The 22619-nt window shown below is 60.4% G+C and overlaps 1 protein-coding gene across 2 annotated transcripts in view; it reads right to left on the bottom strand.

Annotated features, from left to right (window-relative positions):
- The window catches only part of SOGA1 (suppressor of glucose, autophagy associated 1), a 30123-nt gene extending 10723 nt beyond the window's left edge, over positions 1-19400 (bottom strand). Inside the window, exons 1-9 of one of the 2 annotated variants that reach the window (XM_027721531.2) lie at positions 19006-19400; positions 10990-11214; positions 9429-9587; positions 6741-6803; positions 2720-3952; positions 1610-1729; positions 1322-1447; positions 767-997; positions 482-589 (exon numbers count right to left, since the gene is read on the bottom strand). In XM_027721531.2, coding sequence (XP_027577332.1) covers positions 482-589; positions 767-997; positions 1322-1447; positions 1610-1729; positions 2720-3952; positions 6741-6803; positions 9429-9587; positions 10990-11187 — 2238 coding nt within the window. In that variant the 5' untranslated portion in view covers positions 11188-11214; positions 19006-19400. The remainder of the gene's footprint in view (positions 1-481; positions 590-766; positions 998-1321; positions 1448-1609; positions 1730-2719; positions 3953-6740; positions 6804-9428; positions 9588-10989; positions 11215-19005) is intronic. The other variant, XM_027721530.2, reaches the window with a different exon arrangement.
- Positions 19401-22619: the final 3219 nt, after the last annotated feature.

The following is a 22619-nucleotide window of genomic DNA, read 5'->3' as shown; positions in this document are numbered from 1 at the left end:
CCAAGGCAGGAACCACCCCTGGGGGTGATGTGTCTGCACTGAGCATCCCCACCCAGCCATGCACCCCGAGAGGAACCACCACCCCACGTCACTTGGCAGCAGCTGTGTCAGCAAGAGCCCACAGCAAACACTCACTGGCACCAGCGGCTCCTTGAGGGCAAAGCAACGTCACCCTGCAGAAATCCCCTCCTCCCTGCCCCAGCCTGGAGTGCTGTGATTCCTGGGGCTCTGCAAGGTTTCCCCACGGGCTGAGAGGAGCAGCTCCCAGGTCCCAGGGTCCTGATCCCCACACTCCCTCCCTGCACGCTCATGCCCTCAGTGGTGGCCCCATTGCATCCCCATCAAAGCAGGATAAGGGAGCTCAGCCCCTGGGCTCCAGTCTGCACAGGTCGAACCTCACATATGGCACTGCAAGACCACAGCCACAGCGGGGGCTGATCCTGCCCCGATCCACCCCTGGGCTTGTGGGGACCCCACTCACTGTGTTGGGGGTCCAGGTGTCCCCACCACACATCTTGTTGTCTGCCTGTTGCTGTGGGGCGAGCTCCTCCTCCTCCAGCAGCAGGTACAGCTCCTTCATGCTGTTCACCTGTGGGAGACACCACGGCTGGGCTGAGGAGGGGACCCACAGCCCACGGCCAGGGACAGGGGACACCCAAACAGCCCTGGGTGGGACGTGTAGGCACAAGGGACAGCCCTGGGGAGGTCCAACAGCGTGTTTCCCCCTCCAAGGCAGCTGAGGTGGGAGCCCCTCAGCCCACTGTACCTCCAAAAAGTCCTCGCCCTCACTGTGCACCATCTTGCCCTGGCGCCAGCGCTTGAGGAACCACTTGAGCTTCATGAAGAGCAGAAGGAAGCTCTGCCTGAACTGCTGTGACTCCTGCACCAGCAGATTCTTCTCCTGGCTCCAGAACTTCTGCTCCAGCCGCCTCTGCAGGTTCAGGCTCTGCAGCTCAAACTCCCGCCGCAGCAGCGCTTTCTGGTGGTCCTCCTTCAGCTGTGGAGAGATGTGTGGGCACCTGGGGTGGTGTCTCCATCCCAGGGTCTGGGCTGAGCCTGGTGTCAGCCCCATATCCCTATTCTGGGGACCTGCAATGCCCTGGCAGTGTGCTGGGGACACCAGAGCCATCAAGGCAGCGCCACAGGGGAAGCTCTGCATGGCTGCACACCCATGTGAGAGGAGTGAGCTCAGCCTGTGTCCCTTGAAGGTGGGACATGCTGTGTGCGCTCCCAGGTGACACCCAGGTCCCCAGGCAGGTCATTGGGCTGGGGCTGGAGGTGACACAGCCACGAGTGTGGGGACAGGCTGCTGCCTACTCACCTGGCAGATCTTCTGTGAGAAGTTGTCCACCTCGTCCTTCCTCAGCTGCCTCTCCTGCGAGAGCTGCTCCTGCAGCCCCCGCAGGCTCTCGTTGGCCTCTGACAGCACCAGCTGCAGCTCCTTCATCTGCAACAGCCCAGAGAGACCACAGGGATGGTGGGCTGTGTCTGGCTGCACCTCCCCGTGTCCCTCCCCAGCGGGGCTCTGCAGCTTCCCCGGTGCCCAGCTGTCACCCCTGTCCCACAGCCCTGCTGGCCCAGGGGACGTGGCTCCCTGCCCGTGTCATACCTCGGTGGCGTAGGAGTCGTTCTCCTCAGGCCGGCAGGTTTTGTAGCTCCGGGGATGTGTGGGGTCCGTGTCCTTGGCGTGGGGGATGCGGAAAGGGTCGGCGTCCCTAAAATCAGGCTGCTGCATGCGTGGGCAAGTTAATGAGAACAAACCAAAAGAGCGGGAAGAAAAAAAAGCCAGAAAACAAAACAATGGGTCTCCGAAACAGTAAAGAACTACAAGACGACAAAAAGGATGAGGAGGAGAAGGAGCTTCATCACCATGGCGGGAGACAATGCGGAAACCAAAAGGAAACACAGGATGAGGAGACACGTGGCCTGGATTGTTTGGGGAAAGGGGAAGAAAGAGAGAAAGAGGGAAAAAATGTGCAAACACCAGTTACGGTGCCATGCGGTGACTGGGGGAGACTGGGACCCGGGACTGGTAGGACCACATGCAGAAAAATAGGACTCTGAACAAGGGAGTGTGCTCCAGAAAAGGGCCTGTGCCCGCAGCCCCAACCACCACTGACATCCCTGGTCCCCAGCATGGGCTGGGACCCCTGAGAGGAGGGTGATAGCAGGGCATGAGCTGCTCTCCGCTGCTCCAAAGGTGCTCCTCATTGGATGCAGATTTGCCCTGGAGCCTTTGGTCTCCAAATTACCCTGCTTGGGCACCCCTGGGGGCTGAGGCTTCCTGCAAGCGGGGTCCCCACAATTTGGGCTGCTTTCAGGGGCTACAGGCTGCTCTCCTCCCACCCAGCTCATCCCCAACACGAAAGAGCTTCCAAGCTGGGGATGTTGGGTTGAGCAGCCAAAACATCAGCCCCTGATAAGGAAGGATTGCACCTGAGAGCCCCTGGCCACGGGCAGGGCAGCCTTGGCACGACCAGCCTGTGGTGGGATGTGCCAGGATGCCCACTGCCTCCTGCCCTGGGCACACTCTGTTGGAGCAGAGTCCTACCTTGTCCCCGGTGCCACTGGCATGCAGTGAGGTGTTAGTCTGGATTTCGCTCTAGAGAGGCAGGAGGGAGGTTACACTGGGGATCAGGGTTTGCTCCATTAAAGCAGGAGGAAATGGGGCAGCAAATAAAGCAGCAGCTGCTGTGAGGGATGTGGGAAGAAGCTGTACCTGGAAGTCGGAGGAATGGTCCTTCTGCAACCCCTCTTTGGTGACGTCGTGGCTGCTGGGGCTGGAGAAGGGGAAAGAGTCCGTGTGCTCCTTGATGCCGCCGGTGAGGTGGTCCACCTTCCTCACGAGGCAGCCCAGGTCCTGCTGGAGCACTCCCAGCCGCATGAGGAGCACGTTCATCAGCTTGGCGTCGCTGGGGCTCTCACCACCACTGCCCACCGCCTCGCCCAGCAGCACCCCCGCGCACTCGTTGTCCAAGCAAGCCTTCAGCCCGGAGGTGAAGCCGTTGGCATCCGAAATTAAGACGTCGATCGCTTTGCTGACGAGCGTCGCCTGGTCCCTGATGCCCAGCAAGGTCTCCAGGTCTTTGGGCTTGAGCACCTTGGCGGGGCCATCGAGCACCTTCCCGTTGCCAGGCACCCTGTCCTGCCCGTCGGCCTCGTCGCCGCCCGTGCCGTCCCTCCAGCCGACGGTGGGGACGCACTGTGCCGAGTCTCCGGCCTCGGCGTCGGTCTCCAGCATGGGCCGGGTGGTCTGGCAGGAGGCCAGGTCGCAGCGCTGCAGGTTGGAGAGCAGCACGCGGTTCTCGTACTGCAGCTTCTTCACCTTCCCGCTCAGCTCGCTGATCTGCACCTTGGCCGTGGCCAGCTCCTCCTGCGAGGGCTCGCTGACCACCGAGCAGCTGTCCTCCGACAGCGTCACGTCCAGCTCGTGGTCCGACTTGTACTTGCTCAGCTCGTTCAGCAGGAGCTTGTTCTGGTCCTCCAGCTCCAGCAGCGAGCGCCTCAGCAGCTCGGCCTCCTCCTCCACAAACTGCAGGTGCCGGCGCAGCTCCGCCACCGTGTCCCCTCCGTCCCCGCAGCTCGAGATGCCCACCAGGAACCGCGTGTCCTGCCCCGGCAGCTCCCTGTCCCCCTGGCCCTTCATGTCGTCCATCTCCGCCCGCAGCCCGCGGTTCTCCACCTCCAGCTCCACTATCCTCCGGCTGAGGATGTTGGCTTCCTCCTCCACCAGCTTGAGGTGCACCTTCAGCTCGGCCTCGCGGGAATGGGGAGAGTCAGCCAGCTCCTCCACGGAGAGAGAGCTGTCGAGGTCCCCGTACAGGGAACGGTACTTCAGCAGCTCCTCCTTCATCCCGTCATTCTCCTTGGCCAGCTTGGTCAGCTTCTTGCACATCAGGGCCGACTCCTCCTTGGCAAAATGCAGCTGGCACTTCAGGTCTGCGCTGTCCTCCTGGGGACACAGAGGGCGTGGGTGTTAGAAAGGTGCTCACAGGGGCCATGGTGGCTCTGAGAGAGCCCTGGGGACATGCCACCCTCCCACCCCAGTCAGCCCAGGGAAGCTGCAGCCACTCATGGAGGGGAAAAAGCTTTGAGATCTATCCTGGAGGCTTTCAGGGACAGCACCGAGCCTGGGCAAGGAGACCCATGGCTCTGGCCCCAGGAAGGACATCGAGCCACCAGCAGGGATGTGTAGACCAAGCCCAGCCCAATCCACCACAGGGCAGAGGAGAAAAGAAAGCTGTCAAGACTCCACAGGGCAAAATAAAAGTCACCAAGGTTTCCTCCCAAAAGCCAGTAAGCACTGAAACAACTGGCACTGCTGCCACTGCACTACACCCTCCCCTAGGCTCTGCTCCTCCCACCCAGCCCTAAACACTCCATCACAGAGCAGAGAAGCAGCAGTTTCAGCTGGAAACCTCCCGAAATCCAGCCCTTGGTCTCGCTGCCACCACTTTGCCAGGAGACTGAAAACCCAAGCAAAGCCTCAGCATCAGCTCTCTGGTCCCTTCCCAGCCCCTTTGCTTCTCAGGACTGTTTCTCTGTGTGTTTGTTTTTTTTTTTTATTTAGCAGTTAGGACCTTGGCTATTTGCCCAGACAGACTGTTCCTCTGCTCTGGGAAGCTTTTTGGATGGAGGACCAGGATTTCCTGACGTCCAGCTCGCAGCTTCCCGTGCCGTGGGGTCACTTGAGTGCTCTGAGCTCTGGTGTGGTGGCTGCCAGGAGGGGACCTGCCTGGCCGTGACCCTCACCCTGCTGCACTCGCTGGAGCTGGGTGGGTGCTGGAGGTGGCCAAGCCCTTTGGCCAGGTGGCTGGTGGCCCCTGGCAGCCCTTTTCATAGCTGAACTCATCTCCTTTCCCCTTTTCCTGGCTGGCAGAAACAATCTGTCCCCCTCTTTGGATGTTCCAGGCCCCAGCTCTCCCAGCCATGCCCACCCTCACAACCCTAAACCCTGCAGCAGGTATTTACTCTGCAAACTTCCTGGACTGCTCACAACAAGGGTGATGGGAAGGGGGGGGATCCCATGAGTTTGGGGTGACATTTCATTCCCCAAATGTCCTGCTGTGACCACAGGAACCACACTACTGCTGTTCTGTGCTCGTGCACAGAGACATGGCCTCGTTAAGGCGCATTAAACTGCATCCCCCTAATTAGCTGTGGAGATTAGGGGAGGGCTGGCGGGCAGCTCTCCCCGCCAGGGCAGACATGACCTCAGTTCCTGTTTTTCCAGGGGAAAAAAAAAAGCAGCGGCCCGGCGTGTCCCTCTACCCCTTGGCATCTCCAGAGGGACACACACATCCCCAGGACCCTCTCGAGTGTCCCTGGGGTCTGGGCAGACCTTGGTGTCGAGTCTGTCCCCCACAGCTCCATTTTTGGTGAGTGCTGATGCTCACCCAGCTTGGCTTGGGCAGGAAAGGGGCCCAGGAAGCCACCGATGAGTCACAAGCATCTGTGCCCGCAGGGCCACCAGCCCTGCCACTGGAGAGGGAGCAGATGGAGGGGCCATATCCAGGGGCATTTGCACCCAGGGAAGCCCAGGGTGGGCTCCTTCCTGGAGCATTAGTCCCATCACAGAGCTGGGGCTGCATCCAGCCCTGCATCCCCAGGCTGAGGGGTCTCAGCTCTGCAGGGGTGTGGGAAGCAGAAGGGGTTTTACTGCTGCCAAAAGCTGGGGGTTGTTTCCTGCCCCAGGAGGAGACAGAGGAGGGGCTTCAGCCTTGGGAAAGGGGTGATGGAGGGGCCTCCTCAGCTCGGGGTAGAGCCGGCTGTAGGTGCAAAGCCACAGTCTGCTCTCTGGGGAAGTGGGGGAAGGACGCTGGGCTGGCTGGAAAAGGGATCTCGAGGATGGAGCTAAAGAGAAATAACAAATGAAGGACTGAAGGGGAAAGTCTTTGAGGGCCTGGGGATCCCTGTCCTGCAGCTGCACAGAGTGGGCTGTGCCAGCAAGGACACAGGTCACCCAGAACCCCTGGGGTGCTCAGGGTCCCTGCCATGAGATGCTCTCAGTCAGGAGTAGCTTTACAGCATCTCCTTCCCTGCTCCAGCTTTGGGGGAACAGATCTGCTCCCTAAAATAAACCTTTCATGTCTTTTTGCCTTTGAAAGAGGATTTTTCCTCTTGCCTATCTATCCCAGCAACAGCAGCTCTGCCTCTCCCAGCCCTGGTAACAGCATTAGCGAGTCACAGTAGCTCAGCCCAACAGCAAGTGACAGCTGAAATCCTGCTGCCACCAGCAAATCCCCCATCCCCTCCTCTGCCCCGGCAGCCTGCGAGGGGCAGGGACAGCGTGTGGCCTCCAGCCATGCCCCGTGGGGACCCTCTGCTCTCCCAGACCCATCGAGGTTCCTGGGCCACTCTCAAGTACAGCTGTTGACAGGCAGGAGGGACCCAGGCTGTGACAGCCACAATCCAAGGGCATGAGCAGCTTTGAAACGTAAAAGCCAAAGTCCTTCAGCTCCTTACACAGGGAAAGGGTTAAAGCCACCGCCTGGCCACTGCTGCTCCATTGATAAATGAGACAAGGGAGCGGCTGAGGACAAAGAGGATGGCCCAGCACATCAATCCCTCCCTTATGCGGGGGCTTTGAGAGGCAGGAAAGCTCTGCAAAGCCCTGCAAGGAGGGGATGGCACTGCCATGCCCAGATTTACTCCTGGGCTGGGCGTATTCTCCAGCTGGCACCATGACCTGGGTGTTGGTGGGTCACTGTGGCGTGTCCTGGATGCACTGGCACTGATACCTGCACTGATGGCTTCTTCTCTGTCTTCCCAAGGGAACGAGACCCCCGTTTCTTGAGGGAATTCTGCAGAGAGCAGAGAGAGCTGTTACCCGTAGCAAGCACACAGCACCCCAGTGCAGACAGACAGACAGACAGACCCAGCATCCACACCAACTTTTCCAGCTGCTTGTGAACCCCAGGAATACACCCAAGCCCCAGTGGGCTGAGGGAGGCCCTTTGCTTGGAGGGAGCTGGACTGGCGAGCATCACATCATGAGGTTTGGCCAGAAATTCCCCCTGCAGGCAAGTGAGCAGTGAGAGAGCAGGAGTGAGCAGGAAATGAGCCATGGAGAGCGGAGAGGCTGAGTCACAGTCACTGTCAGGGCTGGATGGAGCAGGGAATCCAACCCCCAGGCCAAAGGACAGCTCTCAGGGCATTCCAGTGTGAGAGCAGCAGTTGATGACATTCCCCATCGCCTTTTCCCCAAGCAAGGGACATGTCCTGGTCACTCAGCTATGGCAAGGGCTCCTCAGCAGGACAATGCTGACTCTGCTCTCAGGGTGTCTGGGGACACAAGGGACAATGTCCAGGCTAGTGAGGACAGCTGGGAGGTGGGGAAGGCAGGCAGAGCAATAAGGGAGACCAAAAGTGTGAGAATAAAGCGGGTGCCCAGAGCACCCTGGGGAGGGGAGCTGGGGGAAAACCTTCAAGAACATCCACACAGCCCCCATGAGCACGATCCATGCAGCTGCCCTGGACCTATTTCCAAGCTGGTGCTGAGGCCCAACAGCCAAAGAAAGCAGCTGTGAAATGTAAGCTGCTGCCTGTGCCAAGGTGCCGGGCTCCAGGCTTTCCTATTAAGGCCACGACCATCACTGGAGCTGCTGGAGCTGCAGAGCCTCTCCCAGGGGCTGGCTGTGCCACGTCGACATCCCTCACCCCCACTGTGCTGGGGACTGGGGCTGGCACAGGACATCACCAGCCTCAAACAGCCCCAAGCACCCCAGGCACAGCACCCTGGGTCAGGGGACATTGCTCCACCTTGGGAGCATCCCTTGGGGTGGCTGTACCCGAGAGTCTGGCCACAGCCAAGCTCCACGTGGCAGGTTTGGCACAGGGTACCCGGATTGGTCCTACTTTATTCCTGCCCCCCAGGAGATGCCATGGAGGGGTAGAGCAGAGAGGAAAATGCCTATGCCTTTGGGGATGATCCCCAGACAATTATCCAATTATGGGAGAAACCTCTTGGAAGGGAGAAATAATCAGCCCTGAGGGGTGAGCCCAGCCCTGTGCAGCCTCTTGGCTTGGCTGCTAACGAGCTCTGCCAGGCTCTGCGCCCTCCAGCAGCAGGGAGGAGGTGGAGGAGGGCTGTTAGCTCACTTTGACTAATGTTTGCCTAATTAGCACTCTGCAATCAGTGAGTAACCCCAACGCCCTTGCTAGCCTGGGGACACTCCATCCCGAGCTTGGGGACCATCTCTGAGCTTGTACCCGCCAGCAGCATCCCCCCCGGGCTCAGGCAGCTGCAGAGGGGCTGTATCCTGTCCTGTCCCACGCTCTCCAGCCAGGGCAAGGCAGCAGCTGCCTCTCGGAGCCCCCCTCACACTGACCACGCAACCATTTTCTCTGCCTGTTTTCCAGGCGCGGGAGTGCTCCCTCCCAGCTCCCACCGCTGCCATTTGTTATTCAGCCCGCGCTCCCGGCTGCAGGGAAACCCATTTCATGGCTGTCAGTGCAGCCTGCGCAGCCCAGGGACGAGACACCCCGTGCGGGGGACACTGCTCCGTGTCACCAGCGGGAGGACGGCTGAGAGGGGACGGGTGTGACCACGGCCGGGTCCTGCAGCTCCTTCCCAGGAGCTGGTCCCGGCATTAAACGGAGCTGGCCCCAGAGATCCCAAGCCGTGTGCAGGAAGCACGGTGGGGGAAGTGAGAGCTTTGCCTTCCCTGTGTCTCCTCCCCCACACTGCCCTGATGGCTCAGCCAGCGGTGCTTCCCGAGGCCCCCCGGGGACCAAAGGCATCCCGGGCAGTAAGGAAGTGGGTTACAAGTGCTGCAATGGATCACAAGTCCATGCTGTCACCGGGATGCCTTTCCTATCACCAAGGATAACATCCTGCCAGGAGCTGGTCCCAAATGCGGCACAGAGCGCCCTGGACCTGGGTACATGTGCATATGGGTACATGTGTGGCTGCCCAGGACACAGAGGGGGTTGTGCACCCTCCCAGCTCTGCAGCACCACCAGGACACCTTCAGGACACTGCTGGGACACCGCTGGGACAGGGCTGCCACACACCCCATGGCTCAGCCCAGTTTGAACCAGCAGCATGTGGTCAGGATACATCCAGCACCGGGCACTGTGCCAGGGACACACAGACCCCACACATCACGCTGGGCTTTGCCCAGTGGGAGTTGGGCACGGCCCAGGTGGCCAGGCTGAGCAAGTGGCTGAGGACATATAAAGTGTCTCTAGCACAGGGGGGGAAGTCCTGCAGCCCCTCTAGATGGGGCAGAGCCAGCCCGTGCCCGCAGGGTGGGATGAATCGTGCCGAGGGCAGGCACTGCTCAAGTTTCACAAGCATCTGCAGCAGGGTTTGGGTTTCAGTGACTCAAGCAGGGTTGGGGGATCCCATGATTCAGGGCCAGGACACCTGCTACGAGCAGAGCCTTGGGGACTCCTCCCGGGGCCCCCTCCCGTGTCCCGCTCACCTCTCGGAGCTTGTCCATCTCGTTCTGCACCACCTGCTTGGCCAGCTCGGTCTCGATGAGCCGCTGGCGCAGGTCCTCGTTCTCCTCCTCCAGCCTGATCCTCTTCTTCTCCACCATCTCCAGCTCATTGTGGAGCCGCACAGAGACGTCCTTGGCCACCTGGGGACACAACAGGGGTCTCATCAGACTGCCACACTGTGCAGGGGGCTGGGACTGCAGCTCCTGGGAACCTACAATACTCATGCAGAGAACGTCAGGCTGTTACTGAGATCCTCTGGAGCAGACACTCCTGTGTGTGCCCCCATCCCCTGGCCAACCTGCCTCCTCCATCTCTAATCCAATGCTGTTGTTGCCTTTTTCTACCTTTTTCCCACACCATGAGGCTGGAAAAGCCCCCAGACAGTTGGAAAATCTGTTGGGAAGCATCAGAACAGGCAGCCTCTCGCTGTGGGCAGCAGCTGTGCTGGTCAGGAGAAAGGCGAGCTGCTGCATCACATTACAGAAAAACCAGCAGCTGCCGCGAGGTGAAGGGTGCCTACATCCACCTCAGAGCCTCCCCTCTCTCCAGATCCCTGCAAGGGAGCAGCCCCTGGCATAAAGGGAGCTTAATAACACAAAACATTCACTCTTGCATACATAGGAAGGGAAAAATTGTCCCCAGTGCCCGTGTTCCCCTGCACAGCCCAGGACACCAGCGCTGAGGAGGAAGCAGCAAGCCCCTCTGTAGGGCTGGGGGGGCTCAGGCCATGGGGTCAGGCTCCTGTTCCCCCAAGGATGGGCTTGTGCTTTCTTTCCCATAAAGGGAGAAGCCGGAGGAGGCGTTTTTGGCAGCAGCAGCCCAAGCTGGGGGCTGATGGGAGGTTTGGGGAGGGGATCAGGGCCCCAGCAGGGATGGGCAGCACAAGGCGGGTTCACAGCCCTACACTTGTGTTTTTCTGCTCAAAAAACAAAGTTAGTCCTCGAGCTGCTGCCCATCCATGCAGAGCTGTCTCCGACGGGCACCGCACCCCCCTCCTGGTAGCAGCTGTGTCAGCAAGAGCCCACAGCAAACACTCACTGGCACCAGCGGCTCCTTGAGGGCAGAGCAACGTCACCCTGCAGAAATCCCCTCCTCCCTGCCCCAGCCTGGAGTGCTGTGATTCCTGGGGCTCTGCAAGGTTTCCCCACGGGCTGAGAGGAGCAGCTCCCAGGTCCCCAGGGTCCTGGTCCCCACACTCCCTCCCTGCACGCTCATGCCCTCAGTGGTGGCCCCATTGCATCCCCATCAAAGCAAAGGATGAACCTCACATATGGCACTGAGACCCTCATCCTTGGGCCATGCTGGCCATCTCCACCCAGAGATGTCCTCGGAGATGCAGCCAAAGCAGCCAAAGCACTGCTCCCACTTCTCACATCACCACTGCTCGTGGGGAATCATGATGTCCCCATCAACGGCCTCACAAACAGCACAGCCCCACGGAGCTCCCCACACCCCCACATCCCCCACCACCTCCATAGCCACGACTCATCAAGAACCACTGTGGGGGCCCTGTCTGGGTGGGGATGTCCCTGCCAGGCTCACCTTGACGTCCTGCTCGAGGCTGTGGATGAGCTCTCCGTCCACCTGGCCGGTCTGTGCCACGCGCAGGCTGCGGCGCTCGGCCTTGCGCAGCCGGTACTGCAGGATGCGGCACGTCTTGCTGGCCTGGTCCAGCTGCTGCCGGAGCTCCTGCAGCTGGTACACGTCCTCCTCCATGTAGACATCCCTCATCTCCAGCATCTCGGCGCGCAGCTCCTCGATCTCGTCCTGTGGGGAGACGTGTGTCAGAGGGGGCAGACCTGTGGGACATCTCGCCACTGTGGCTCCCCTGCCCTCCTCCACCCCACGAGCCATTTTCACAGGCCTTCAACTCCTTGGGTCAAGCCCAGTTCTGGCAGGAAAAGGGCTCAGAGCCAGCTGGGCACCATCACCCACAGGCGAGCCAGACACCCGTTGGGGGGGAACGGTCAACACGGGCGCCTGAGAATATTTGTGGTAAAAGAAAGAGGAAGGTGGGGGAGGGAGAGGAGCTGCAGGAGCAGCTCAGGCGGCAGCCACGGGGAGAAAAATTAGGTTATCTTTGGAAAAGATGTGTCAGGGAGGCAAGGGAGGGAAGGAGGAGACGGCAGGCGAGGACAGGGGAGGCAATACAGGGACATGAACGAGATGTCACCAGCGAGGGGAACCAGAGCTTGCCCCTTGTTTTGCCACCAAGCAGCAGTCAATGAGCTGGGTGCCCACTTCCACCCCTTCCCAGTCCCATCAGCTCTCCCAGGGATGAACCTCTCCCAGACCAGCACAGCCTCTGGCATGAAGCCTTTGCATCACTGTCACAGCAGGGCCAGGGGTTGCTGGCACCAGTGCCAACCCAAAGCATCCTCCAGCACACAACTGCTGTGGAACCCCCAGTGCCACCCCCTCATCCAGCACAGGGCTGTGGCCACTGGGAATGCTCAAGGACTGTCCCCTATGGATCCACACAGGCTGCACTGCCCAAAGCTCCTTTCATGTAGCCATGAACATAGATTCAACCCAAATCCTAAGCAAATGCTCCAGCCATCACACCGGCTCTTCTCCTCGACAAGAGCCAGTGGACCCAGCACACTCCTGCTAAGGGATCAAGTACCTGCATTCCTGCCAAAAACCCTGCCACTAAACACCACCCACTGCTGCCAAACACAACTGCCACTTGAGAAGCGAGGGGCTCACACTGCCACCCTGCACCACGGCATGGCCAGGGGAGGGACACGAGGATCCAGCACAGGCAGTGGGGATGCTCAGCCCTGATTCACCCTGGGCAGAGGGGGACAGGACCCCCCTGCTCCCCACACTGCCCGTGACAGTGTCCTAGAGCCTGGGACCGCAGCTCTGTGCCGGCTCTGCCAGGCGCTGGCACCGCGGCTGCCGCGCTCGCCCGGCCCAGACAAAGCCCCAGCTGCAAGAACTCCCCAAAAGGCAGAGCTGAGCCCAGGGAGGGGGGTGGCAGCTGCAGGGACAAGTCACAGTCACTCACTGTTGGCTTTAAACACTTTGTGACAAAGAAGGAACGTCAATTAGACAATCCCAGATTATCTCCTGGCCTGGGCTGGCAGAGCCGGGTGGCACCATGGCCACCAGTGTCCGGCCACCCTCCACTGCCCTGCTGCTTGCTGGGGGGTCTTGAGAACAACAGCAGAGCAGAAATAGCCTGAGGCTCCGAGATGGGCTGTGGGAGGTTCCAGGGACAGCCAGCCAGGCTATTCCAGGGACAGCCAGAGACCGCCCTGTGCAAGGGCATCACTGCAGACACGTTTTGGAAACCCCTCCGGACACCTGAAATCCCCCCGGATTTCAGATGTGAAATCCCCCATGGATGAACCACATGTGCTGGCAGACAGCCCTGTGGTGGCTGTGACACACCCTGGGGTGACAAACTCGCTGGGAACCCACCCCCATGGCAGTGCCACAGCCCTGGGGACACCAGCAAAACCCCCCCGAGCCAAACCAGCCCAGGGAGCTGGTTTATGGCATCTATTCCTTGGGAACTTTCATAAGACAAAAAGCATTATGGATTGCAGGTGAGCAGGCGCAGTGCAACGGGGGATGGAAAACAGCCTCGCTACCAAAGTCAGGAGAATCGTGGCTTGAATACAATTCCAATCCCACTCCAGCACGGATCATTCCTGCTCCCGTTTGCCATGCGGCTTCCCCAGGCAGCAGCTGAGCAGGGCAGGGAGCAGGGACCTTGGAAAAAACCCAACCAAACCTTGCATTTGCTTGGAAGGAAGCCTGGGCTTGCCCTGCTAAGAGCTCCTGCTTGTTTATGCCTCGGGTTGTAGCAACCGTTATTTTAGGGGGAGGCCGTGTCCAGCGTGATCCACAATCCACGGCCTGGGCAAAGCCCGGAGGCACAGCCCTGAGCTGCTCCTTCACTGCCTGCCTCCCTGTGGAGTGGGGCTGGGGGATTTTGAAGCAGGGCTGGCACTGGGGGGGGAACTGGGAAAGCGGTGCCTCCCTTCACTCCAGCTGCAGGAATTTACCTGCATCCTATAATGCCAATAAACCCTTGGAGTGGCCACAGCCCGGCAGCCCCAGCTTGCCCCAAGGAAGGAAGCCACGCCACTAAGCCATAGTAAAGGGATTAGGACTGGGGAGTGGAAAAATGCCAGCTAACTGGAGGAGACCTTAGGAGGGCAGAGCTGACCTCCTTCACAGCCAGGCCATGGCAAAAGAGCAGCCCTGTGGGGTCTGGAGGCAGCGCAGGGGGCTCTTTATGGATTCAGGAGTCTCTGACAGCCACTGAGCCTCACCCTGTGCATCTGCACATCTTCCAGAGTTGATGCCCAACTCAGCAAAAAATCCATTGGACTAAGGTGAGAGCAGAGCCAGGGGAAGGGAGGAAACCCACAGAAACCCCACAAATTCAGGGGGTGGCACTGTGAGCATGGTGCACCGTAAGCAGTGCTACATGAAGTGCGAAATGGAGACGAGGTGGGCAACACTGAGGAGGAGATAAATGACTTCTCTCCAACACAGCTGCTGTGCTCAGCCCCTTGTCCCATAAACAACAGGGTGCCCACCCCTGTGTGCAGTCACAGCCTCCAAATGCTCCTGGGGTGCTCACACCCTCCATCCTCCAGGATTACCCACTGCTGCATCCTGCTCATCCTGTCTCTGCAGCAGCAAAGATTTCATGGTGTTTTTACACCAGAAATCACCTGACTTGGAAAAGACACTGGGAATCTGCAGTCCAGGGAGACTCATTTGAATGCCCAAAGGACTGTGTGCAGAAGCAAACAGCCCATTTTGTGTCTGCAGGAGCCAGGTTACCCTCGATGGAGGAGCCCAAGAGACAACCTTCCTTCAAACTCCTCCGCACAAACCTCGGAGACAACTGTCTCTCCCTAGGGAGGTTATTAAGGAAACTAAGAAGCGGAAAGGTGGGATGCAAAGTGCCTGGTTCCAGTTCAGGAAAAAGGAACCGTGCATTTTCGGAGCAGGAGGAGGTAACAGCCGTGTCCACACCTCCACTTGCAGGACAGCAGCTCTTCCTGGAAGGGCAAGACCTGGAAAGGGCTGAGCTTTAGGGTGATGGCCCTGAGCAGCGGCAGGGCAGAAGGGGGGCCAGTGGGGACAGCAGAGCACACCTCAAAATGCAGACCAGACCCATCAAAGGTCGCAGAAGAAGAGTTAAACCTTTGGATCTCCTGCCCAAGGGGAGTTACCTGCTGGCTTCAGTGAGTGCAAGAATGCAGTGAGCTCAGAGCAGAGCAGGGCACTCTGCGCAGTGCCGGCAGCTCCTCAGCAGGACCCGCTATCTCTGGGAAGCAGAAAGCAGCCAGGGATACAAAACAGGATCATGCAAATGCCGCCATGGCTGGCTCTGGAGCCGCTGCCAGCACACACACCCTCACTTTGGCAGCCCCAGGCTCTGGGGCACAGCCAAGCAGCAGCCGCCTGGCCGTGGGGGACGGGCAGCGCTTTGGGGGGCACAGCCCTGCCTGCATCCCCCACCAGCACCCCTAAACCTCAGTGCAGGATGTAGAGGAAGAGAAAGGCTGGAAGCTGCCTGGATGTTTTGCAGTGATGCCTTTGTGCAAATCTCAGGGTCCTGCTGGCAGCGGCTGCGCCTGCGGCTCCCTCCCCTCGTGCAAAGACAGGGATTACCGTGCAGGAGCAACAAGCACCGGCTTCCTCCGAGATTACAGGACAAAAGCAGCAGCTTTCAATTAACTCTGAGCGCCCAGGCAGGAGAGGGAATTATGCTAGAATTTGATAGGGAGAAAATAAAATCAGAGGGGGTTCTTAAAGGAAACTGCCCAGGGTGCTCAGGCATGTCCCTTTCTAGCCAGGGGTTCCCAGCAAATGCAGCCCAGCCCGAGCCTGTGCTGGGGTGCAGTGGGTGGAAGGATGGGCAAGGCACACCCATATCACACAAAAGGTGTGATTTTTTTTTAGGTGCATTAACAGCAGCTCTAGCCCAGCTCTGACAGCAAACACCAGCCATCCTTCCCTCCACGTCATGCTGGATGGAGCTCAGTGCAGCACCCTGTGCACTGATCCCTGCCCCTGGCCAGCACACCAGCTCCCACTCAGCACTGGGAGTGAGGGAAAAATCAACATTTCTCGGCTTTACGCCTGCCCCCATAAATTCACAGGCAAACAGCTGGGGGCTCTCTGCAGCCCAACCCCATGTCGTGCACCATCCAAAAAGGCAAGAGGCTGCAAAGACCTTTCCATGGCAAAGCCATGTGCCATGGCTCTGCAGGTGGTTACTGGGATCTCTGGGAATTGTCCCTGTCCCTGTGGCTGGGTAGAATCTGAGCAGCAGCAGAGCAGGGCCCCAGTGCCAACCAGGCTGCCCAGACACAGCCTCCAGTGCCCCTTCGGGATGCTCTGAGAGCCCTCGCTGGTGGTATGTGCTGGTCCCTGACTGCCTTGGGGAAAACAAGGCACCCACTCATCTGCATGTTTCTCCTAGAGCTGGGAAATGCATGCAAACCCCGAGGGATGTGGGATGACTCAGGGCAGGGAGCGGGAGGGGGACAAGCAGCAGGAAGGCACAGGCAGGGCTGTGCTCCCAGCATTATATGACTCTTGCCTAAATCCCTTCCCGCAGAGAGGAGAGGAAAGGGTTTGCAGGCATCCCCTCCCCTCGCTCCAAACCCTCTCCATGCCCACTCTTTGTCTGCCTGTCCCTCCGCAGCTGCTGCCGTATCACATCTCACATTTTCCAGCCCGCTGAGCAGGGCTGGGAGCTGCTCTCCAGCACACGGCTCAGCGACAGTGAGACGGGGCAAGGACACCCAAGACACCTCCTCCCTCACCAGGCTGCCAACCTGCACGTGAGGAACGGCCCCTTTTTGGGAAAACACTTGGAATAACCCATTTAGGGAGGGTTACAGCAGGTGCAGCACCCTGGGAGCGGGGACAAGAGGAGGCACCGGCCCGCCTGGTGCTCCCAGGGTGGAAGGAGGGAGGCAGAGCCTTGCACAGATCTGGGCTGCAAAGAGAAATGGGTGAAGTGTGTTTAAACATGTACATTTTATTATGTCAGCCGAGGAAAGATGGGACGTGAGCTGGCACTGCTGGAGCTCTGCTGGGAAGCTCCCAAACCCAGCGTGCAGCACACGGGCGTAGTAGTACCACACACGTCTGGCTCATGCCAGAACGTCACCAAAACCCTCCCACCCCCAAAAATCCTCATCTCGCTTTCAGTACGCACTAGGTTTTAGCTGGCTCTGGTGAATACATTAAAAAAAAATATTCATCTGCAGCTACTTGAGTGAGTCCTAGGAAATAAGTCACCTTGGATAAGCCTGATTCATCCATACCCAGGAGAAGGGAGCTGCGTGGCAAGGCAGGCAATGCCAACGCTTGGGTTAGGGCTTTATTTTTGCCCTAAGTCCTCAAATCCCTGAATTTTTAGCACAGACAGCACAAACCAGCACTCTGCTGCAGCCCAGCCCAGTTTTCTGCTCCTTGCTGGAGAAACTAGGCAAACCTTCCAGCATTTTTTGGAGCACAAGGGAGTGTGCTCTGGGCTTCTGCCCAGCTGAAGCCAGGGTACCACCCCAGTCTTCTGCTTGAGCATCAGGAGAAGCGAGCTCCAACACAGAAACATGGATATAAGCAGGATGCACATGCCAGGGAGGAGACACACATGCTGACAGAGAAGGGAGGATGCCACCAGCATCCCCACGGTCAGTCTTGGTGCACACCTCCAGCAGCTCTCCACTTTCCCACTGCTCTTGGCCAGGGGATTTGAGCTGCCACTCCTCATGGCAGGTAAAACACTCACACCCCACATGCCTGCAGCTTGCCAGGAAGGAGATCCTGTGGACATGGAGGAAGCAATCGCTCTGTCCACAGGAATGGCAGCGCTCACACGCATGTTCTTGGAAACGGAGGGGCCTCATCTGTATTTTTCCAACTCCCAGTAAATCAAAGCCCTTAAGCTGTTGCTGCTAATTCTGGCAGGAGTTGGGACACCAGCTGTGAACTGAGGCTTTGCTAACGGACAAAGGGCCTGATTGACCATCTTCGAGCATGTCACCAGTGCCCAGCTCCCACCTCGGGGCTGCAATCCCAACACATTTACAAACGTGGGCACCAGCAGATGGCCTGACTTCCAACCTGTGGCATCCGAAGAGCAGCCAGGGACACCTGGTACCCATCCCTGAACCCTGTAGCATGTGGCTGCACAAGCATCTCACGCACAGCTCCACCCTGAAGGAGAGCAGAGGTTCAAAACGCCTGCAGCCCCCCGGGACGTGGCACCTGGTGGGTGCTGGTGCCCACCCTGCAGCAGGCAGAGTGTACCAAAGTGCATCAGGCCAATGTGTGACCAGAGGCAGAATGGCTCTGTGCCCCTGTCCCCTCACAGCATGTCTGCCCTGGCTTCACCATGCACCCATGAACCAGGCAGCCACTCTGCACGCCTGGAAAAAGGCCCCAGGGAGCACAGGAACCAGTGGGAAGAAGAGAGCTGGAAAATCTCCTGAGGGTCTGGCAGCATCAGCGGGCAGGGAGAGCAGCAGGGAGCATCCTACCCTGTGCCAGGGTGGGCTGTGCCCAGCTGCACAAGGTCAGGTTATGCCATATTGTGTCCCAGGATACCAAACCAGGCTGAGCCAAATCGTGCCATGCTGAGCTGCACCTTACTAAGCTGTGCCAGCCCAGGCTGTGCTGAGCCTCGCCATGCTGAGCTAGGGCCATGCTAGGCTTGGCCATGCTACACCCATCTGTGCTGTGCCAGGGCAAGCCATGCCCAGCTGGGTAATGCCAGGCTGAGCTGGCCCATGTTGTGCCAGTGCCTGCCCTGTGCCAAGCCATGCCATGATACGCTGAGCCAAGCAGTGCCAGCCATGCCACACCATGCTGGACCATGCCCAGCTGGGCCATGCTGTGCCACAGCCATAGAGCTCTGCCCTAAGTCCAGTGGGGCCATGCCAGGCTTAGTTAAGCTGGGCCCTACATCCAGTCATGCCACACTGTGCCAAGATGAGCCAAGCCAGGCCCAGCCACAACATGACAGGTCATCCCTGGCTGTGCCATGCCAGTGATGCCATGTTGGGCTGAGCCATGCCAAGCCCTGCACCCAGCCATAGTGTGCTAGTCTGCCCAACAAAGTCAGGCCAGGCTGTGCTTGGTGATGTCATGCCAGGCTGAGCCAGGGCACCCTGGGTTGAGACAAACTGTGCCCTGTGCCCAGCCATGCCCTGGGGTGCCCTGCCACCACACTGTACCTAAGGATGCTGTGCCACACTGAGCTACACTTTGGGATGCTGTGCTGTGCCATGCCATGCCATTCCCAGGGATGCTGTGCCATGCTATTGCCCAGAGGTGCTGTACCATGCCGAGCCGTGCACAGGGATGCCACACCATGCCATGCTACGTCCAAGGATGCTGTGCCATGCTGAGCCGTGCCCTCAGATGTCCTGCAAAGCTCTAGGACGTTTAACCACGCTACGGACAGCGATGCTGACCCTGGCTGACCCATGCCACGTTTTGCCACAGTACTGCCCAGGGATACCACGCCACACCGAGCCGTGCCCGGGGACGTCCCGCCGTGCCCACCTTGAGATAGTCGTTCTCGGAGCGCAGGTCCTCCAGCTCGCGGAGCAGCCCGTCGGTGCCGGCGTCCAGCAGCTCCTCGGTGAGGTCGGAGAAAGCGAGCGAGGTGCTGAGGTGCAGGCGGCTGCTGGCCACGGAGGCGACCGAGGGCTCCTCGGGCAGCGGCGACGCCTCCCCGGCCGAGGGCGGCGGCGGCGGGGCGCTGCCGGGGGACTCGCCATCGCTGCCGCTCAGCCCCAGCTCCAGCGAGAGCAGCTTCGCCTCCTCCGAGGCGCTGCAGTCCGACACCTCCGAGCTGCTGTCGGTCAGCCCGGAGCTCGGCCCGGGCGCCGGCACCGAGCCGGGCACCGACGCCGTTCTCCGCGCCCCGGGGGCCGCCGTGTCGGCTCCGTGCCGCCGGCCCTTCGGCCGCGCCGCGCCGCGCCCCGCCGGCCCTTTACCGCCGGGGCGAGCCCCCGCCGGCCCCCGCTTCTCGGGCCGCCCGTCCTTGCCGCCCGCCCGCCGCGGGTGCGGGTGCGGGTGCGCTCCGCCCGCCGACAGCCGCGGGGCCGCGCCCGGGTGCCCGCCGGGGCCGCCGCGCCGGCTCTTGGCCAGCGACCAGCCGGGCACCTCCTTGGGGCGGGCGGGCGACGGCGCCCGCTGCGGCTTCTTCTTCCTCTCCGGGAGCGGCGGCGGAGGTGGAGGCGGCGGCGGCGCGGGGGGACCCGGCTCTGCCGGCTCGGCCTCCATCTCCCGCTGCGCTGCGCTGGGCTCGGCCCCGGCTGCGGCTGCGGCTGCGGCCCCGGCTCGGCCCCGGCTCCGCCCGCCGCCGCCGCCGGGCGGGGACGAGCGCGGGCGGCGAACAAAAGGCGGCGGAGTGAGTGAGGGGGAGAGCGGGGGGGTTGGTGGTGGTTGGCCGTGCTGGCGGCAACAGCGACCCCTCCGCCCGCCCGGAGCCGCGCTGCGAGATCCCACCCTGCCACCGCCACCCTGGAGCCCCGGCACCCCGCGGGGATGGGGTGTCACCCGTGGATGGGGGCATCCCCGATGGATGGGGCACGCACGGTTGTTGGGGGCATCCCCGATGGATGGGGTGTACGCGATTGGGGCATATATGATGGATGACAGCATTCCCGACGGACGGGGACATCCCTTATGGATGTGGGCATCCCTCATGGATGGGGCAGCCGTGATGGACGGTGACATACGGGATGGATGGGTCATCCCCGATGGATGGGGCGTCCCCGATGGATGGGGGCATTCCCGATGGATGGGGGCATTCCCGATGAATAGAGTATCCCCGGGATGAGGTGTCCCCCCTGGGTATCTCCCTCAGGGCGTGTCCTTAGGAGAGCCGTGTCAGGTGCCCCCAGCGCACCCCTGTGGGTCCCTGGACTGGAGCATCCCTGGTCCCTGGAGCATCCTCTGTCCTCTGCATAGCGGGTCACTGGGATGCCCCTGCGGGGCAGAGTCACGCCGGGACAATCCTGGATGTGGGGGTTCCTGGGATGCCCCTGAGAGTAAGGGTCCCCCAGGACAGATCTGGGGAAGAAGGTCCCCAGGGTGTCCTCAGCAGAGCGAGTCCCCTGGGAGTGCCTGTAATTGCAGGTCCCCCGGGGCAGTCTCGGAGCTGAGGGTCCCCAGGGTACCCTGTGGGTGAGGGTCTCTGGGGCACCTCGGTGGGCGGGGGTCCCCCGGGGCAGCGCTGTAAGTGCAGGGCATCCTCGGACATGGAAGTCCCCCATGTACCCCGTGGGTGGGAGGTCCCTGGGGCCCCTCCTGGTGCCGATCCCCTGAGGCACCCCCATCTGTGAGGGTCCCCTGGGGCCCCCTGCCACGCTGCCCAGGGCCAGCTCGGCTGCCTTGTGAGCAGTCGGAGCGCGCACAGTGCCTCTCCAGGGGGAAGGCAGCAGCAGCGAGTGCCTCTTCCAGCCTGCTCCCACCCACCCGCCGCGTCTCTCATACGTTACCAACCGGCCCCAAAGCCTCTGCGAGCATCCGAAGGCTGAGTTTGAAAAATGCTCCTCAGCTGTGTTTGTAAAATGCTCCTCTGTGCTTTCCCGCGCGGCAGCACTGCCGGCCGTGGCCTCGCCACGGGAAGCGATGCTGTGCCGTGTCATACAGACCCCCCGGCTCCCTGGCTGCTCAGATTCGGTTTGTGATGCTGGGCAGCACAACCCCAAGGCAGTGGATTCTTCCCTCCAGAGGCAAACCTGAGCCTGGCCGAGGGGCAGAGCCCACCCCACATCTCGGTCGGATTCTGCCCAAAATAAACACATGTGGGGTTTATCAGGGCTTTGCTCAACACCCCTCTCTGCTCAGCACACAGCCCCCTTCCCTCCCTGGGAGCCTCCCCAAGCACCAGGCACCCTCTGGGACACAGGGTGGGATTGCACCCCCTCTCTGCCCTAAATCAGCCATGCATCCAGCACAGGAAAATCAAGATTGTACAACAAACACAGGCTTTCCTTGTAGGTATCACTCCCTCCTGCTTGTGGCCTGGGCAAGGGCTACAAATCAGGTGGGTGCCTCTGGCTACAGCTTGTTGAGCCCCTGCTGTGGCTCTGTGAATCCTGAGGTGGTGGCTCCAGCCTGCCAGCATCCAATGATCGTGACAAGGGGGATGTGGATGGAATCCTCCCAGGAAGAGGTGGGAGGCTCGCTGTCCCATCCCATGCTGCAATACAGCCACTGCACTGGGGGAAGGTCCCTGGGCACTCCTGCCCCTTCCAGGATGAATCACAGCCACAGGTGCCATTTTCCAGGCTCTGGCACGTTGCCTGAACCCATCCCTTGTGGGAAAGCAGGTTGAGCAGTCACAACTCCTGCCCAACAGCTTGGGGCACGAGGGATGGATGGAGGGTGGCAGGACCTGCCCTTCTGTACGTGCTGCAGAGCAACCCGTGCCCAGAGCTAACGAAGGCTGCCCTCCCCACAGCATCATTTCCAGAGCTGTGACTCAGTCCTGCTGCATGACTGCACATGCCCCCGAGCAGGACGTCAGGCCCTGACCGACTGGTGCTGCACTCATTAATGAAGATCATTAGTTTTCCTCTGAGCAGTGGCTAATTGCATAACACAAGGCACACCGTGGGCTGCCCTCCTGGAGCCACACAGCTGCAGGGGAGCCAGGGATGAAGGCAGCATGTCCCCGGCCTTGTTCTCAGGTACAGCTCCCAGGATGTCGTAAGAATGTGGCACACGACACACCCTCAAAATTGCTCGGGGTGAGCAAAGTAAAACTGCTTTCCTAGAGAGCAGCCTTCCTCTGGGATGCCCATCTCCAGGATCTGGATGGTCTCATCACTCACTGCCTGCTTGCTGGAGCTGGGGTCTCATCCCTGTGCTCCCAGCTTGGCTCTGGCTCGTCCATGTGGCCTCAGATTTCTGCGCCCAGTGGTGGATGTGAATCCCACCACAGCAGGAGGTGCATCCAGCAGTACCTGTGCATCCCAACGGGGATATGGCGTCTCCCCACCTGTGCAGCACAGCCAGCTGGCAACGGGCTTGGGAGGCAGGTGAGGGCTGAGCCAGCCCTGTTCTGGGACTGCTGCCCGGGGACCTCGGCTCAAAGGCTGAAACAGGTTTGGGGTGGAAGTGGGAGGGATATTAACAGACCTCAAAACATCCCCTGGGGC

The sequence above is a fragment of the Pipra filicauda genome, unplaced genomic scaffold (assembly GCF_003945595.2).
Source record: "Pipra filicauda isolate LSUMZ 115617 unplaced genomic scaffold, ASM394559v2 scaffold424_size589613_pilon, whole genome shotgun sequence".
In the NCBI taxonomy this organism is placed as follows: Eukaryota; Metazoa; Chordata; class Aves; order Passeriformes; family Pipridae; genus Pipra; species Pipra filicauda.
The sequence above is the reverse complement of the archived record's forward strand: the minus strand, read 5'-3'. Positions and strand labels throughout refer to the sequence as shown.